The sequence below is a fragment of the Polyodon spathula genome, chromosome 22, assembly GCF_017654505.1.
Source record: "Polyodon spathula isolate WHYD16114869_AA chromosome 22, ASM1765450v1, whole genome shotgun sequence".
NCBI lineage: Eukaryota > Metazoa > Chordata > Actinopteri > Acipenseriformes > Polyodontidae > Polyodon > Polyodon spathula.
This window is the reverse complement of record NC_054555.1, coordinates 17,258,264-17,273,863: the sequence shown is the minus strand read 5'-3', so window position 1 is coordinate 17,273,863 and position 15,600 is coordinate 17,258,264. Positions and strand designations below refer to the sequence as shown.

Sequence of the window (15,600 nt, the reverse complement as noted above, 5' to 3'; positions counted from 1 at the left end):
CCTGCAGGACAGACTGACATCATCATTTAAAAATGAATAGCCTGCAGGACAGACTGACATCATCATTTAAAAATGAATAGCCTGCAGGACAGACTGACATCATCATTTAAAAATGAATAACCTGCAGGGCAGACTGATATCATCATTTAAAAATGAATTGCCTGCAGGACAGACTGACATCATCATTTAAAAATGAATAACCTGCAGGACAGACTGATATCATCATTTAAAAGTGAATAGCCTGCAGGACAAACTGACATCATCATTTAAAAATGAATAGCCTGCAGGACAGACTGACATCATAATTTAAAAGTGAATAGCCTGCAGGACAGACTGACATCATCATTTAAAAATGAATAGCCTGCAGGACAGACTGACATCATAATTTAAAAATGAATAGCCTGCAGGACAGACTGACATCATCATTTAAAAATGAATAGCCTGCAGGACAGACTGACATCATCATTTAAAAATGAATTACCTGCAGGACAGACTGACATCATCATTTAAAAATGAATAACCTGCAGGACAGACTGATATCATCATTTAAAAGTGAATTGCCTGCAGGACAGACTGACATCATAATTTAAAAATGAATAGCCTGGAGGACAGACTGACATCATCATTTAAAAATGAATAGCCTGCAGGACAGGTTCCCGACAGACTGACGGCATCATTTAGCCCAAACCACGTATCGGTAATACAAAACACGGAAATTATGTAATTATGGAGCAATTAGTTTTTGGCTATAGACCTGGCATTTAATAATCAGTGCGATTATGAGGAACCTCTGTATTGTGCTTGTATTGGTTATACAGGTGCGTTAAGTAACTGAGTGGCTCAGAGCCAGCAATTTTCCACTCACTCCGATCACTGATGAAACCAGCTCTGAGCTGCTCAGGGAGAGCGGAACTGAACATGTCGTTAAGTGGGTTCTTTCACTGAGCTGTTCTGAGCGGCTCATTTACTTAATGCAGCCACAGTATTTTAATGTACGATTTTCATGTACAGTGCAATAGATCCAAAGCCTAAAATGATGTTTCTTCTGGAATCTACTCACTTCTTATGATGTAAGTCACTTAAAGTGATGGCAGGCAGACCATTACGTGATAATGAGCAGCAGAACAAGACGTGGTTTTGTAGTCAATTACACTGACAAAGGCAACAAGTGAACTGGTTATCATCTTCATTTTGGGTCATATACACCAGCTAAACATTTTCAAAAGATTGAGTTTCTTAAAGCTTTGTCTTTAACAGACAGGAATTTTGCATTAAAAAAACTTACCCATTTTAAGAATATACTATGTGTTAACCGATAACTGTTGCTTTGTAATGCACAGGGAAAGGGTTAGGATTAAGGTTAGGGCTAGAGCATATCTTTTTGTAGCACAGACCTGAACCATCTTAATTAGACAAAATCTTTCCCACCCTGGACCCACTTGTATTGTGGAACATCCGAGTCTCATCAATGAGCTCATCTGGGTGTCAATAGCCTACAGGTACTACAGCTTCTATATATTAGACAGCACGTTGCTCTGCATTACCATGGGAATATGAATTATGACTTTGTTTCCAATGCTGGTTTAATAAGAGTCGAGAGATTCATCCAAACATACCTTTTTTTTTTTTTGTTTTGTTTTATGGAACTATACAATCAAACTTCCAGACACACAGTAGAGAGACCTGTCCCAAAAATTCTACTGTGTAAACTAACAGGGCAAAAACTGGTTCACTTTCAATAAACATTGGATAAAGCTTGATGTAATGCTATCATAGAAGAGGGTAATGTAATACTATTATATTAACCCTTTGCGGTCCTACGTCGGACCAGGTCCGACATTACAATTTTCCCTTTTTAGTCTGATATTGGACCATGTCCAACATCATCAAAAAGAGGTAAAGCACAGGTCTCGTTTTTTCTCTGGAAAAAGCCAAGAAAACCTTTCAATGGTCGAGTGAGACCAATAGGAGCTGAATGAAGCTGAACAAAACAAAAAAAAAGCAGTGTATCTGAGCTATACACAGAGATACCACAGACACATATATCTGGCGCTTTCCTGTTGTTCACTTTGGATACCAGTGTCTCCGCCCCACTCAGTCACAGAATGTCATTGTCTTAGCTGGCCAGAAACGACTCATAAACTGAAAGTGGTGAAACCTATTGTATAATTAACAGGGTTCAAGGTGTTCCAATGAAGAACCCAGGTCACTCTAAAAGGTGAGTAATACAAAGAAACATTCAAAAGGAGCAAGTCTGAAAATAAACTAATACAGAAGTCAAACCAAGTTTGTGAAAAGGCTCAATTATAATGATCAAAACCTAATGATCTCCATACCTATAGAAACTGTCCTGATAGAGATGAAGAGATTATACTAAAAATGGTATGAATAAAGATTTATTTTTTCATATTAGCAGGTGGTTCAGTTTTTATTTTACAAGTATTTACCACAATCTGACAAAATCTCCAGCAGATTCCAGTAATGGACATGAAAAAGGATTTATTGCTGAATGTTAAATTAAAGACACTTTCATTTCTTAAGACTGGAAGTCTTTTCTGTTGCAACTTTACCATGCATCCATCGGTCTGAATTGCCAACGACATGCAGAAAGAAGGTGTTTTTTTTTTTTTTTTTTTTTTTTTTCTGAAACAGGTCAAGCTATGAAATAAACAAAACAACTAAATATCCTATTGGGGCATTTTGACATGTAAACAACTAGAAACACTGTGTTCATTTGCATTACCCAAATACAAAACAAACCAAGAGAAAAAAAAAAAAAACATTGCAATTTACCAGTGACAGGCTTAAAAAGGAAAGCAGATTCTATTCTAGGAAATCTTTTAATTATTATCCTAATAACACTGTGCCTTCAATAAGAAGTCATTTATATTTGTTGTAGTTCTGTTTTTCTATCAAATACATTTTGCCTTTGTGTTAGATTCACTTTATACCAGAGCAGTGTCATCTTCTTATACTTGAATGACTCATAAGGAATATAATGGTATATACTGTCCACCAGTCAAACAGGCCAGAGCTCATAGTGAAGCTCCTTGGTAGCCAGGCCTAAGTAAAACATCACCCAACATTTCAACTACCCCAACTGTTTTAGCCAGTTTGTTATAAAATACAGAATTTGTATCTCAGCCTGAATTGTGACCCAATCATAACCTTTTTAAATCCCTTGTGAGTATTGTTAGATTGGGAAGGGGTACAGGCATTGGGGTAGGGACTACATTTAACAATAGGGTTGAGTCAAGCCCTAACAATATAGAGTTTACAAATCAGCTGAGATCCCAAATATACAGGAGGTGAGGAGAAAGTTGTGTGCCATTGGAAACAAGGATATAGGAAAGGCTGGCCACTGGAGAGGTCGCCTTTAGACTGCTTTCTCATTTCAAGAGGCAAATACTAAGAGAATGAATGGCTGGCTCTACACACTGACCAGAGGCATCAGCAGAACGAGATAATGGGGCTTAACACAAGATGCCCTAAATAGACTCTGTATGATGGGCAACTTTTGGCCAATTCTGTATGCGTACATATATACATGAAGAGCAAAAACATGAAATCATCAAGTCACATTTCTGTGATATTAAGAGTAATACATCATCTAGTAATGCCCCATCATAGTGTTACTATTAGGAGGTGGCATCCTTTAAATAGAAGTTAAACTGTCAAGGTCATGGATAAATCATAAACAAGAAAAATACCCTGTGTACTTCTCAAAAATAAGCCACCACTCCCCTCCCCTATTCTCCAGGTCTCTTATTTACCCAATCCGCCACTCCGCTCCCCTATTCTCCAGGTCTCTTATTTACCCAATCCGCCACTCCACTCCCCTATTCTCCAGGTCTCTTATTTACCCAATCCGCCACTCCGCTCCCCTATTCTCCAGGTCTCTTATTTACCCAATCCGCCACTCCGCTCCCCTATTCTCCAGGTCTCTTATTTACCCAATCCGCCACTCCACTCCTCTATTATCCAGGTCTCTTATTTACCCAATCTGCCACTCCCCTCTCCTGTTCTCCTGGTCCCTTATTTAAATGATCCTCCACTCCCCTCCACTATTCCACAGGTCCCTCATTTAAATGATCCTCCACTCCCCTCCTCTATTCTCTAGGTCCCTTATTTAAGCAATCTGCCATTCCTCTCCCCTATTCTTCAGGTCCCTTATTTAACCAATCCGCCACTTCCCTCCCCTATTCTTTAGGCCACTTATTTAAATGAAAACCTACTGCTGAAATGAAGAGTTTTAATAGATTTAACAACTCAATCAAAAAACAATAAAGATACTAATGTAAAATGTTGCCAGAGAAGTGACTTTGATCATTTGACATTGGCACTCTTCATAGGTTTCATGTGTGTTGTATCATTAGACCTTCTGTTGGCACATACTCACCTCTCAGAATTACCATAGCATCTTCCTGTTAAAAACTGATTAATGCATCTGTGAGTTTTTAATGTAAAAATACTGATTTATATTGCATGAGAGCTTAACCAGCATGTATGATCATATTCATCAACACTGTTCAAATGGGAAAATGTCCCTTGAAACAGAATCGGGAGAAAACGTGTATATAAAAAATGATGAGTCTGTATAGAAAGGATACAAAAAACTCAAACCTTAGCAGGAACTCTGGGATTAGCATACAGCAAAAGGCACCACAATATTATTCTATCTTTAAGTGAAAAATTGGCAAGTCTTCTATCTTTTTTTGTAAGCTGTAAATCAAATTTTACATATAAATAGTTTTCCCTATAAAAAGGTCTTTGTTGTTAGCTAGTAGACAACTTTTGCTAAAATGAAAATAAAACATTTCCTTTGTTTCGAATTATCTGTCTGTTATATAAAATAAAGATATTTGTGGGAGGTGAAGGTCTTAAGCAGGTTCTTTCTTTCTTCCTCTTTCTTTTTAGAGAGGAGCAGAGTCTTGTTTTGCTCTTGTGTGTGTTCCTCTGGTTTGTACATTTCCACGTGCATTATGTCTGTTAGATGAATAATAAGTCCTGCTCTCCGCTGGTCTGTATACAGTTGATGGTTCTATATTTTCCGCCATGTTCATGTTTTGCATACTTAAGAATGGAGTGCTTTCCCCAACATGCTCCTCCTCTGAATCACTTTCAGACATGCAGCTTCGTGAGCTGTCATCCCTCATGACCTCTCCACGGTGGGAGATATGTCCGTTGAGTTTTGACTTTTTCCACCGTTTGCTGTTGCTGGCTGTTTTCTTTGGTTGCTCCAGTGAGGAAAGGTACTCCTGGGTGGTCTCGTATTCATCATCCTCCACCACGAAGAGGGGACTGGACGGCAGGCTGCTCGTGCTGTCGTTGAGATAGCTACGCCGCTGCCGGTACGGGTCATGTCTTTGGATATCCTGCAGAGGCACCTGGTATCTGCGTAGCAACGGCTGTTCCTCTTCCACGTGGTAAGTGACGGGGACCGCGGGGGGAAGGGAAGCCGCATGCCTGGAGTTAGGAGAAGTGATTTCGAAAGTAGGCACCTGGGTAGGCAGTGAGTAATGGAGGTCCACGGGAGAGAGCCTGGCTGGTGTAGTCAGAGCCGACACGTACCTGCAGAAAGCACAAAAGAACAGTGAGTGCAGCTCCTGCAGCCTCACCCTGCTGTATGACTTTATGGACCATGTAAATCACATTTTACAACACAATTAAACTCACCCAAATCCTAAACTCTACTGTAAATCTTATAATCAACTTCCCAAATGTTCTTGATTCATTTCTAATACATTTTATGAATTACAAATAATTTAAAAAGACTGGAACAGTTTTCACTAATGCCTTAATTCTTGTTTGACTTGAACATTCAAATGAAATGCAAGCATTTGGAAAGGCCTTGGTCGTGAAAGGCACTATATAAGTGGCATGTTGTTGAGTTCGATTGTACTACACTGAACAAAAATATAAACACAACATGTAAAATGTTGGCCCATGTTTCATGAGCTGAAATAAAAGATCCCAGAAATTTTCCATACGCACAAAAAGCTTATTTCTCTAAAATTTTGTGCACACATTTGTTTACATCCCTATTAGTGAGCATTTCTCTTTTACCAAGATAATCCATCCACCTGACAGGTGTGACATATCAAGAAGCTGATTAAACAGCATGATCATTACACATGTGCACCTTGTGCTGGGGACATTAAAAGGCCAGTTTTGTGCAGTTTTGTCACACCACAGTGCCACAGATTTCTCAAGTTTTGAAGGAGCATGCAATTGGCATGCTGACTGCAGGAATATCCACCAGAGCTGTTGCCAGAGAATTGAATGTTCATTTCTCTACCATAAGTCGCCTCCAACGTCATTTTACAGAATTTGGCAGACATCCAACCGGCCTCACAACTACAGACCATGTGTAACCACGCCAGCCCAGGACCTCCACATCCGGCTTCTTCACCTGTGCATAATGGATAATTGCAAAGCATATGACATGGTTTATTTAGATTTCCAGAAAGCTTTTGACAAAGTCCCGCACAAAAGATTAATTCTCAAACTGAACGCAGTTGGGATTCAAGGAAACACATGTACATGGATTAGGGAGTGGTTAACATGTAGAAAACAGAAAGTACTGATTAGAGGAAAAACCTCAGAATGGAGTGTGGTAACCAGCGGTGTACCACAGGGATCAGTATTAGGTCCTCTGCTATTCCTAATCTACATTAATGATTTAGATTCTGGTATAGTAAGCAAACTTGTTAAATTTGCAGACGACACAAAAGTAGGAGGAGTGGCAAACACTGTTGCAGCAGCAAAGGTCATTCAAAATGATCTAGACAAGATTCAGAACTGGGCAGACACATGGCAAATGACATTTAATAGAGAAAAGTGTAAGGTACTGCACGCAGGAAATAAAAATGTACATTATAAATATCATATGGGAGATATTGAAATTGGAGAAGGAATCTATGAAAAAGACCTAGGAGTTTTTGTTGACTCAGAAATGTCTTCATCTAGGCAATGTGGGGAAGCTATAAAAAAGGCTAACAAGATACTCGGATACATTGTGAAAAGTGTTGAATTTAAATCAAGGGAAGTAATGTTAAAACTGTACAATGCACTTGTAAGACCTCATCTTGAATATTGTGTGCAGTTCTGGTCACCTCGCTATAAAAAAGATATTGCTGCTCTAGAAAGAGTGCAAAGAAGAGCGACCAGAATTATTCCGGGCTTAAAAGGCATGTCATATGCAGACAGGCTAAAAGAATTGAATCTGTTCAGTCTTGAACAAAGAAGACTACGTGGCGACCTAATTCAAGCATTCAAAATTCTAAAAGGTATTGACAGTGTCGACGCAAGGGACTTTTTCAGCCTGAAAAAAGAAACAAGGACCAGGGGTCACAAATGGAGTTTAGAAAAAGGGGCATTCAGAACAGAAAATAGGAGACACTTTTTTACACAGAGAATTGTGAGGGTCTGGAATCAACTCCCCAGTAATGTTGTTGAAGCTGACACCCTGGGATCCTTCAAGAAGCTGCTTGATGACATTTTGGGATCAATAAGCTACTAACAACCAAACGAGCAAGATGGGCCGAATGGCCTCCTCTCGTTTGTAAACTTTCTTATGTTCTTCTTATGTTCTTATGTATGAGACCAGCCATCCGGACAGCTGATGAAACTATGGGTTTGCACAACTGAAGAATTTCTGCACAAACTGTCAGAAACCGTCTCAGGGAAGCTCATCTGCGTGCTCATCGTCCTCACCAGGCTCTTGACCTGACTGCAGTTCGGCGTTGTAACCGACTTCAGTGGGCAAATGCTCACCTTCAATGGCCACTGGCACGCTGGAGAAGTGTGCTCTTCAAGAATGAATCCCGGTTTCAACTGTACTGGGCAGACAGCGTGTATGGCGTCGTGTGGGCGAGCGGTTTGCTGATGTCAACGTTGTGAACAGAGTGCCCCATGGTGGTGGTGGGGTTATGGTAAGGGCAGGCATAAGCTACGGACAACAAACACAATTGTATTTTATCGACGGCATTTTGAATGCACAGAGATACCGTGACGAGATCCTGATGCCCACATCTGCTGCCATCACCTCATGTTTCAGCATGATAATGCACGGTCCCATGTCACAAGGATCTGTACTCACCAGACATGTCACCCATTGAGCGTGTTCTATTTCGTGCCAATATCCAGCAACTTCGTACATTTATGAAGAGGAGTGGAAAAACATTCCACAGGCTACAATCAACAGCCTGATCAACTCTATGCGAAAGAGATGTGTCACGCTGCATGAGGCAAATGGTGGTCACACCAGATACTGACTGGTTTTCTGATCCACGCCCCCTTTTTTTTTTTTTTTTTTTTTTTTTTTAAGGTATCTGTGACCAACAGATGCATATCTGTATTCCCAGTCATGTGAAATCCATAGATTAGGGCCTAATGAATTTATTTCAATTGACTGATTTCCTTATATGAACTGTAAAATCTTTGAAATTGTTGCATGTTGCATTTATGCATTTTTTTCAGTGTATTTGATGTATTTTTCTAATGAATCTGCCTGGGTATCACTCACATGGAAATGAAAGGAATGACTCTCTTACTAATCTATTTTTAATGATTTAGAGTAAGATACAGGGGCTCTCAAAAGTATTCACCCCCCTTGGACTGTTCCACATTTTATTGTGTTACAACATGGAATCAAAATGGATTTAATTAGGAGTTTTTGCCACTGATCAACACAAAAAAGTCCATAATGTCAAAGTGAAGAATACAATCTACAAATTGTTCTAAATTAATTACAAACATAAAACAGTAATTGATTGCCCCCCTTTGCTATGACACACCTAAATAAGCTCTGGTGCAACCAATTGTCTTTAGAAGTCACATAATTAGTTGAATGGAGTCCACCTGTGTGCAATTAAGGTGTTTCACATGATTTCAGGTTAAATACACCTGTCTCTGGGAGGTCCCACAGTTGGTTAGTACATTTCCTAACAAAAACTACATCATGAAGACAAAGAAACATTCAAAGCAAATCCGGAATAAGGTTCTTCAAAAGCACCAATCATAGGTAGGATATAAGAACATTTCCAAGGCATTGAATGTCCCCCGAAGCACAGTAAAGTCCATGTGACAAAGTGCCCACCCCTGTGTCTATTTTTCTTTTATATGTTGCATGTGGTGTGTTATTATGTTGGTGTATAGGCATTGGTACAAGGGATATAAACAGGTCTGTATTTCATGTGTGTTTAAAAATGTATAATTGTATTTAGGCACGGGATTGTAGATCACTTCACGTGCATTTAAAGTAGTTAATATGTGAGCACGAAGTTAAACATAATTAATTCACGTGCTGGGATTCAAGTGAGTAATTAATTGGTAATTGAATCCCAGCACAACAGTATATATAGATACACGGTTTACTCACTCGGGGTTGGGTGCTCAGTGAGTAGGGAATGGGAGAGAGAAGAGGAGGAATAGAGTTGGATATCAATTGTTATTGCGTGCTGGTGGGACCAGCACAATACCTGTTTATTTAAAACTCATGTGTTTGTTTGTGTGTCAATCTACTCACCGTTTGTTTAGTATAGTCCGTAAATACAATTATACATTTTAAACACACGTGAAATACAGACCCGTTTATATCCTGTGTACCAATGTCTATACATCAACATTTAACACACCACACACAACATATAACAGAAAAATAGACACAGGGGTGGGCACTTTATCACAGTCCATTATTAAGAAATGTAGAGAATATGGCACAACTGTGAATCTGTCTAGAACAGGCCATCCTCAAAAAATAAGTATCTGGGCGAGAAGGGCACTAGTCAGGGAGGCCACCAAGAGGCCAATGGCAACCCTAAAGGAGTTACAGTCTTCCACGGCTGAGCTGGGAGACACTGTGCATACAACAGGGATCACAGGTCACCCTCCTAATATTGGGTCTGATGGCCGCAGCCATATTGACACATTGCCATATTCAGCTGGGTCTGCTTCACATGCACCCACTACAATCGTGACTCAATGCGTTACATCGGAATGCCAAATGCAACAGACACCATCGGCTGACTGTCTCACACGTGCTTGGCAGCCCTACGCTGGTGGAGTACCATCTCTCACATGCATGAAGGTGTGCAAATGGGAGTAGTGTTGAACCGTCAAGTGGTGATGACAGATACCTCCAATTTGGGTTGGGGAGCTGTCTGGGAAGGCAGAGGAGTACACGGATCCTGGCCGTACCGCTGGACATCCCTGCACATAAACATGCTGGAAATGCAAGCGGTATCCCTTGCTATCCACCTCTTTCTCCCAGTGCTGAGCGATATGCATGTGTTGATCTGGCCGGACAACACGACAGTGGTGGCATATGTCAACCACCAGGGTGGCCTACGGTCCTCCGGGGTTGCATTAAATGGCCTACAGACTATTGACATGGACTCAGAGGAACTTGCTGTCCCTATGGGTGACACACATTCACGGAGCTGTGAAAAATAAGTACTCAGGAAGTAGAGAGAGAGGAGGGATCATGAATGATGTCACTACGAGGGCGTGTATTTAAAGTTATAAACATGTATTTGACTTCAATAATATTGTTCATCGGTTTTATTTTACCCTACAAATGTGTATTGTGCATTTCAGACTTCATTTATGCATTTGTTTCCTTTGATACAGTCAATTTTAAATCTGTTATTGAAACAAATTTCTGCATCTGATTACATCATGTAATTATATAAAAAAGGTATTTCACATAGTGTATCACCTTATTAAGCACAGTTAATAGTGCTAATTGTATAAACACTAAACAAAACTTAATACATTCAGTGACTAAAGACAAAGACACGAATGGTTTGCTGTTGAAGTTATTGTGTTTCTTTGGGTTTTATTAAATTCCCCACTATTGAGTGTTTTATAGTTTAGGAGAATAGACTATAAATACACACATACCTCTCAAACCCTGATGTCTTTTCTATCTGTAATGAATAAAACAGTTATAAAGCAATCCAAAACTACCGGAACCACTTTACAGAAAAGAGATTCAAGATTTTGTCAACATAAAGACGCTAGATTGCTTGTAATATAGCAATATTTGGGTGAGAATGTATCTGTGATGTTTTTAAACACATTGCCAAGGTGCAATCTGTTGATGACAATGTATTAAAGTAACTGTAGCTAACAAAACATACCCATACATTTGAGCCATTTCACTTCCATTAGCTACAGAGGGGTCAAATGTGCAGCTTTGAAAGAAACACATGCGGTACTACTTTAGGTTAAAGGAAGCTCTCAGTTTCTATATCTTATTCTCGGGTTTTCTGTTTGCACTTGCTTATCCTGGGCAATTCCACCTCAGAAGTGTCTTCTGGGTCAAATTATGCAACTGGCTGAAAAAATGTCAGTCAGAAGAGGACGAGCTGATTGTTTATTGACAGGAAAGAAGCCAGTGAAGTGGTGGGGACAATTCCTCTCAAAGTGAAATGATCAGGAAGTGCAAGACAGTCTAAAAGAGCAGTACCAGTACCATTTTTTTTAAATGTTTATGACATGTGTTACTATCACAGCTGCACATTTGAGACCTGTATAATGAATAGTGTGTTGTGGAGAAATGTTCTGTTTAAATGTACTATTGTCATTGTCCTTCTTCTCGAGGCAATGCTGTTTCAGGAAAGGGAATGCCATACAAACCTGTCGCTGTGTGGTGAGTCTAAGAGGGAGTCGATGGAGTCTCTGTACTGCATCATGGGACGCGGGGGTTCTTTGATGCCGCAGTGAGCCGCGCGCCTGGTCCGAGCCTCAATACAGGCAGGGCTGTTGCATTTACTGGTCCCCACCGATGATGACATCATGCCAGAATGGGAGTCTGAAATAACGCTCTCAGTGCGGTCCAAGCTCCATGTGCGGTCTTCGTGTCTGTAGAGAAACAGATATAATGCTACATCTCATAGAGTTATTCATTCTAAATAGCTTCCTTGCCTAACTATTAAACACTCACTAACTCAATAGTGCCAGCATTAGAAATATAATAAATACAATGGCAAACTCTTCGACTAGAAGACTGGCCAATCTATAGTACTGAGATGCTGGTTAGATAACAGTGACAGAAACTACGAACCAGCCTTATGGCTCAACTGGGGTCCTCTTACCTGTGTCAAGGAAATTGATTTATAGTGCTGAGGCAGGAAATGGGCTACAAGTGAAAAAAAATCTGAAAAATAGCCAGGTACTTTTGAGACTATGTGAGAGGTAAGAAAATATGTTATTTTTGCATGGCATCTGTAATTATGTATTAATTAGATCCTTATGCCAAGCACTACAAAAAATGGTAGGGGCCTTAGTTATTACATCTTTAATAGCCAGAATATTTACTAAGCAACTTTTCTCTAAGTGTGTTTCATTAGCAGATTTATTAATGTGGTGTGATTTCTAGATGAGGTCATTACCTGTGACTGGATGTGTGGGTCGCTGTCGAAGAATGATGAGACACAGATGAAGGGTGGCTACCAGAAAATGAAGTGTCTGCGTCTTGCCGTATCATATGTTCAGTAGCTGGAACACTTTTCGAAATGTACTGGAATGGGAAAAGAGACTCCAAAGTCAATTAGAAGAGGCTATGCACACCGGCGTCTGCTTTCCAGTCCTGCTGCAGAGAGCGCCGAGCTGTGACAGCGAGGGTGTCTCCTAATGTGAAAGTACACACCACACAAAGAAACTGCAATTCTATTTCATTTGTAAAACATCCCTATGAGTAAATGACATTGTATTTGCTTTAACTGCTTTGGGATAACTCTCCTCTGTCTAATCCAGCATATCCCTATGGGTTCATGAGATTTTATGTGCTTTAACTGCTAAGGCAGTGCATCAAGAGCTGGCTCTTCCTCTGATGGCAACACTAACACCAACACTTACAGTAACCCCGGTGCCCTGAAAGAGAAGATGACCACCACTACATTAGGTATGGGATATTCCTGCCCTTAGAGTAGTTATTGCTGAGCTCTCTATACCAGAGCTGCCGAAAGGCTCCTTCCTGGAATGACACACTCAGTCCCGCCCACGAAGGGAATAAAACCGTTACTCACAGGCAGATCCTCCTTTTTTTTTCATCGAACCCGTGAGGGTGACCGAAGTGATCTGGTGGCTGGTGGTTGTATTCTCTTTCAGGGAACCAGGGTTATGGGAAATAATCTAATGCTCCCTTTCAATTCAAAGACAAAGACTACATTGGATATGGGATAATGTATACCAAAGCCGTCGCGAGGGAGAAGGAACGGCAGCATATCAGGGACACACAACACTGTCTAACCCAGAGGATAGCTGTGTGAACTTACACACTCAAGGAGCCTTGTGCCTAGAGAAGGCAAGGGAGGGTCTACCACATTAATACGGTAGAACTTGGAGAAAGTATGCGCCATAGCCCAGCTAGCCGCAGTACAAATGTCAGACACCCTTGAAAAGCACCCTTGAAAAAAGCCAAAGATGTAGCCAACATTCTAGTGGAGTGTGGGGCTACCCTACCAGGTAGGGCAAAAGAGCACCATTATACACAGTCAAGACTGTGTTCACATTTCAGTGTACCAGACGCTGCTTAGAGAGGGGCTGTCCTAAGGTTCGTGTCCCATGACAGACGAAGAGGTGGTCAAATTGACGCAGAGCTCTTGTCCTATGCACATAGCATCTCAATGCTCGCACTGAGCAGAGGAAATTCAATCTCTCATCCTCCGTTGAAGCAAACAGAGGTGGATGAAAAGACTCCAGTTCCACAGACTGGTTAATGTGGAAGGCTGTAATCACCTTGGGTAGGAAAGTGGGGTTGGTGTGCAGCGACACCCTGCTGCCTTCTTCCCAAATATGCATGCAGGAGCTGTGCACAGACAACGCCTGCAGCTTACTAATCTGCTTAGTGGAGGTGATAGACTGTTTTCATAGACACGTACTTCAGCTCTATGGAGAGTAGGGCTCAAATGGGGCCTTTGTGAGAGCTTCTAGTACAATATTAAGGCTCCATTCGGGGAGAACAGTCCTCTTAGGAGGGAAGAGATCGATCTGCGCCTTCCCGAACTGTTCCCAAATGTGCTCCTCCATCTGAGGGTGGAGTCGCCACTGCAATGGATGAGGGCCACTCCACTGTCCAGTTCACCACTCCGGGAATGTGCATCGCCCGTAGGGACAGCAGATTCCTCTGAGCCCATATCAGCAGCTTGAAAGCTATGCAATGCAACCCCGGGGACTGTAGGCCTCCCTGGTGGTTGACATATGCCACCACTGTTGTGCTGTCCGTCCGGATCAGCACATTACTACCGTTCAGCACTGGAAGGAAGTGGTGGAGAGCAAGGAATACTGCTTGCAACTCCAGCATGTTTATGTGCAGGGATGTCCAGAGGTCTGACCAGGATTCGCATACTCCTCTGCCTTCCCAGACCGCTCCGGTTGGAGGGGAGCCAGGATAGTGTTCACACACTTCGAAAACGTACGCGGAGCTAGGGATAGGCCGAATGGCAGCACAGCAAACTCATACGTGCTTTCTTGAAAGGAAAAGCGTAGATACTTTCTGTGCTCTGGACGAATGGGATAAATAAAAGTATGCGTCCTGTAAGTCCACGGTGGTGAGCCAGTCGCCCGGCTGGACGGACTGGATGATGTGATGGTGGGTCAGCATTGAGAACCTCCTTTCTTTTAAGAGCCCGGAGCCTCAGATCTAAGATCCCAAGAAAGCCTGCATCTTTCTTGGGTACCAGAAAGAACCTCAAGTAGTACCCCTCTCCGTGGGAGATGGGGTCTATCAGATGAATGGCTTGCTTGCACAGCAAGGCAGCCACTTCTTTCTGAAGTACCGAGGCTTGCAGAGGGTCTGTCATGGAAGTGTTTGTGACACCTCAAAAGGGAGAAGGTCCCAAGCCAAACTGAAGCACATAGCCATTTTGCACGGTGGCGAACACTCAGGAGTCTGAGATGCAAGCTCTCCAGTACTTCAGCTGTTGTGCTGAAAAGGGGGTCTGAGGCCGCCAGCCTTCAGTGGCCCTGCTCGGGCTGCTGAGGCTGGGGCTGGACAGTTTGGGGTGAGTGTTTAGGGTGCTCGCCCTGAAAACGGCTTCTGTGACACTGGTGTATGGACTGAACATGACCTGCGTTCCCTCTGTCTGCCGGTTGGGCTCGGTTACCTGCTGATGTGCCCTGTAGGTGATGCCTTAGGCCACCCAGTGGAGCTGTGGGGACTGGGACTGTTCTGGTGACAGTTAGAGTCTGGAGAGCTCACCAGTGTCTCGACCTACCTCTTGCAGAGGCATGGGGAGGGAGCAACACGGCCACCTGACTGGACGCCACGCGTTCCCAGTGGGATCTTTGCAGTATCTCCTCCACAGCTGGTCCAAAAGTATGACGTGGGAATATGGATGCATCAAGCAGCATGGCCTTATCCACATCAGGCATGTAACTCCATGGCCACCGGCCTAGCGAAGTACACCATCCAAATACACGGTCAGCACACTTGCTGTATTAGTCAAGCGAGTTTCTTGCGCTTCTGCTGCATAGGCTCGCTTTAAATGAGTCTTCGTCACCCTGCATTGAGGGTTTGGGCACGCCAGGTCACTAGCAAGACCACCCACCAGCGGGGCCTTAACCAGGGTTGTGATGGTGAGGTCTACAGAG

At 42.1% G+C, this 15,600-nt stretch overlaps 1 protein-coding gene across 2 annotated transcripts in view; it reads right to left on the bottom strand.

The window, feature by feature from the left end:
- Positions 1-2,418: 2,418 nt before the first annotated feature.
- The window catches only part of LOC121297251 (pro-neuregulin-2, membrane-bound isoform-like), a 178,714-nt gene continuing 165,532 nt past the window's right edge, over positions 2,419-15,600 (bottom strand). For both annotated transcript variants that reach the window (XM_041223435.1, XM_041223436.1), the window contains 3 exons: positions 12,399-12,526; positions 11,644-11,868; positions 2,419-5,571 (listed from right to left, as the gene is read on the bottom strand). In XM_041223435.1, the coding sequence (XP_041079369.1) occupies positions 4,914-5,571; positions 11,644-11,868; positions 12,399-12,526 (1,011 nt within the window). In that variant the 3' untranslated portion in view covers positions 2,419-4,913. The remainder of the gene's footprint in view (positions 5,572-11,643; positions 11,869-12,398; positions 12,527-15,600) is intronic.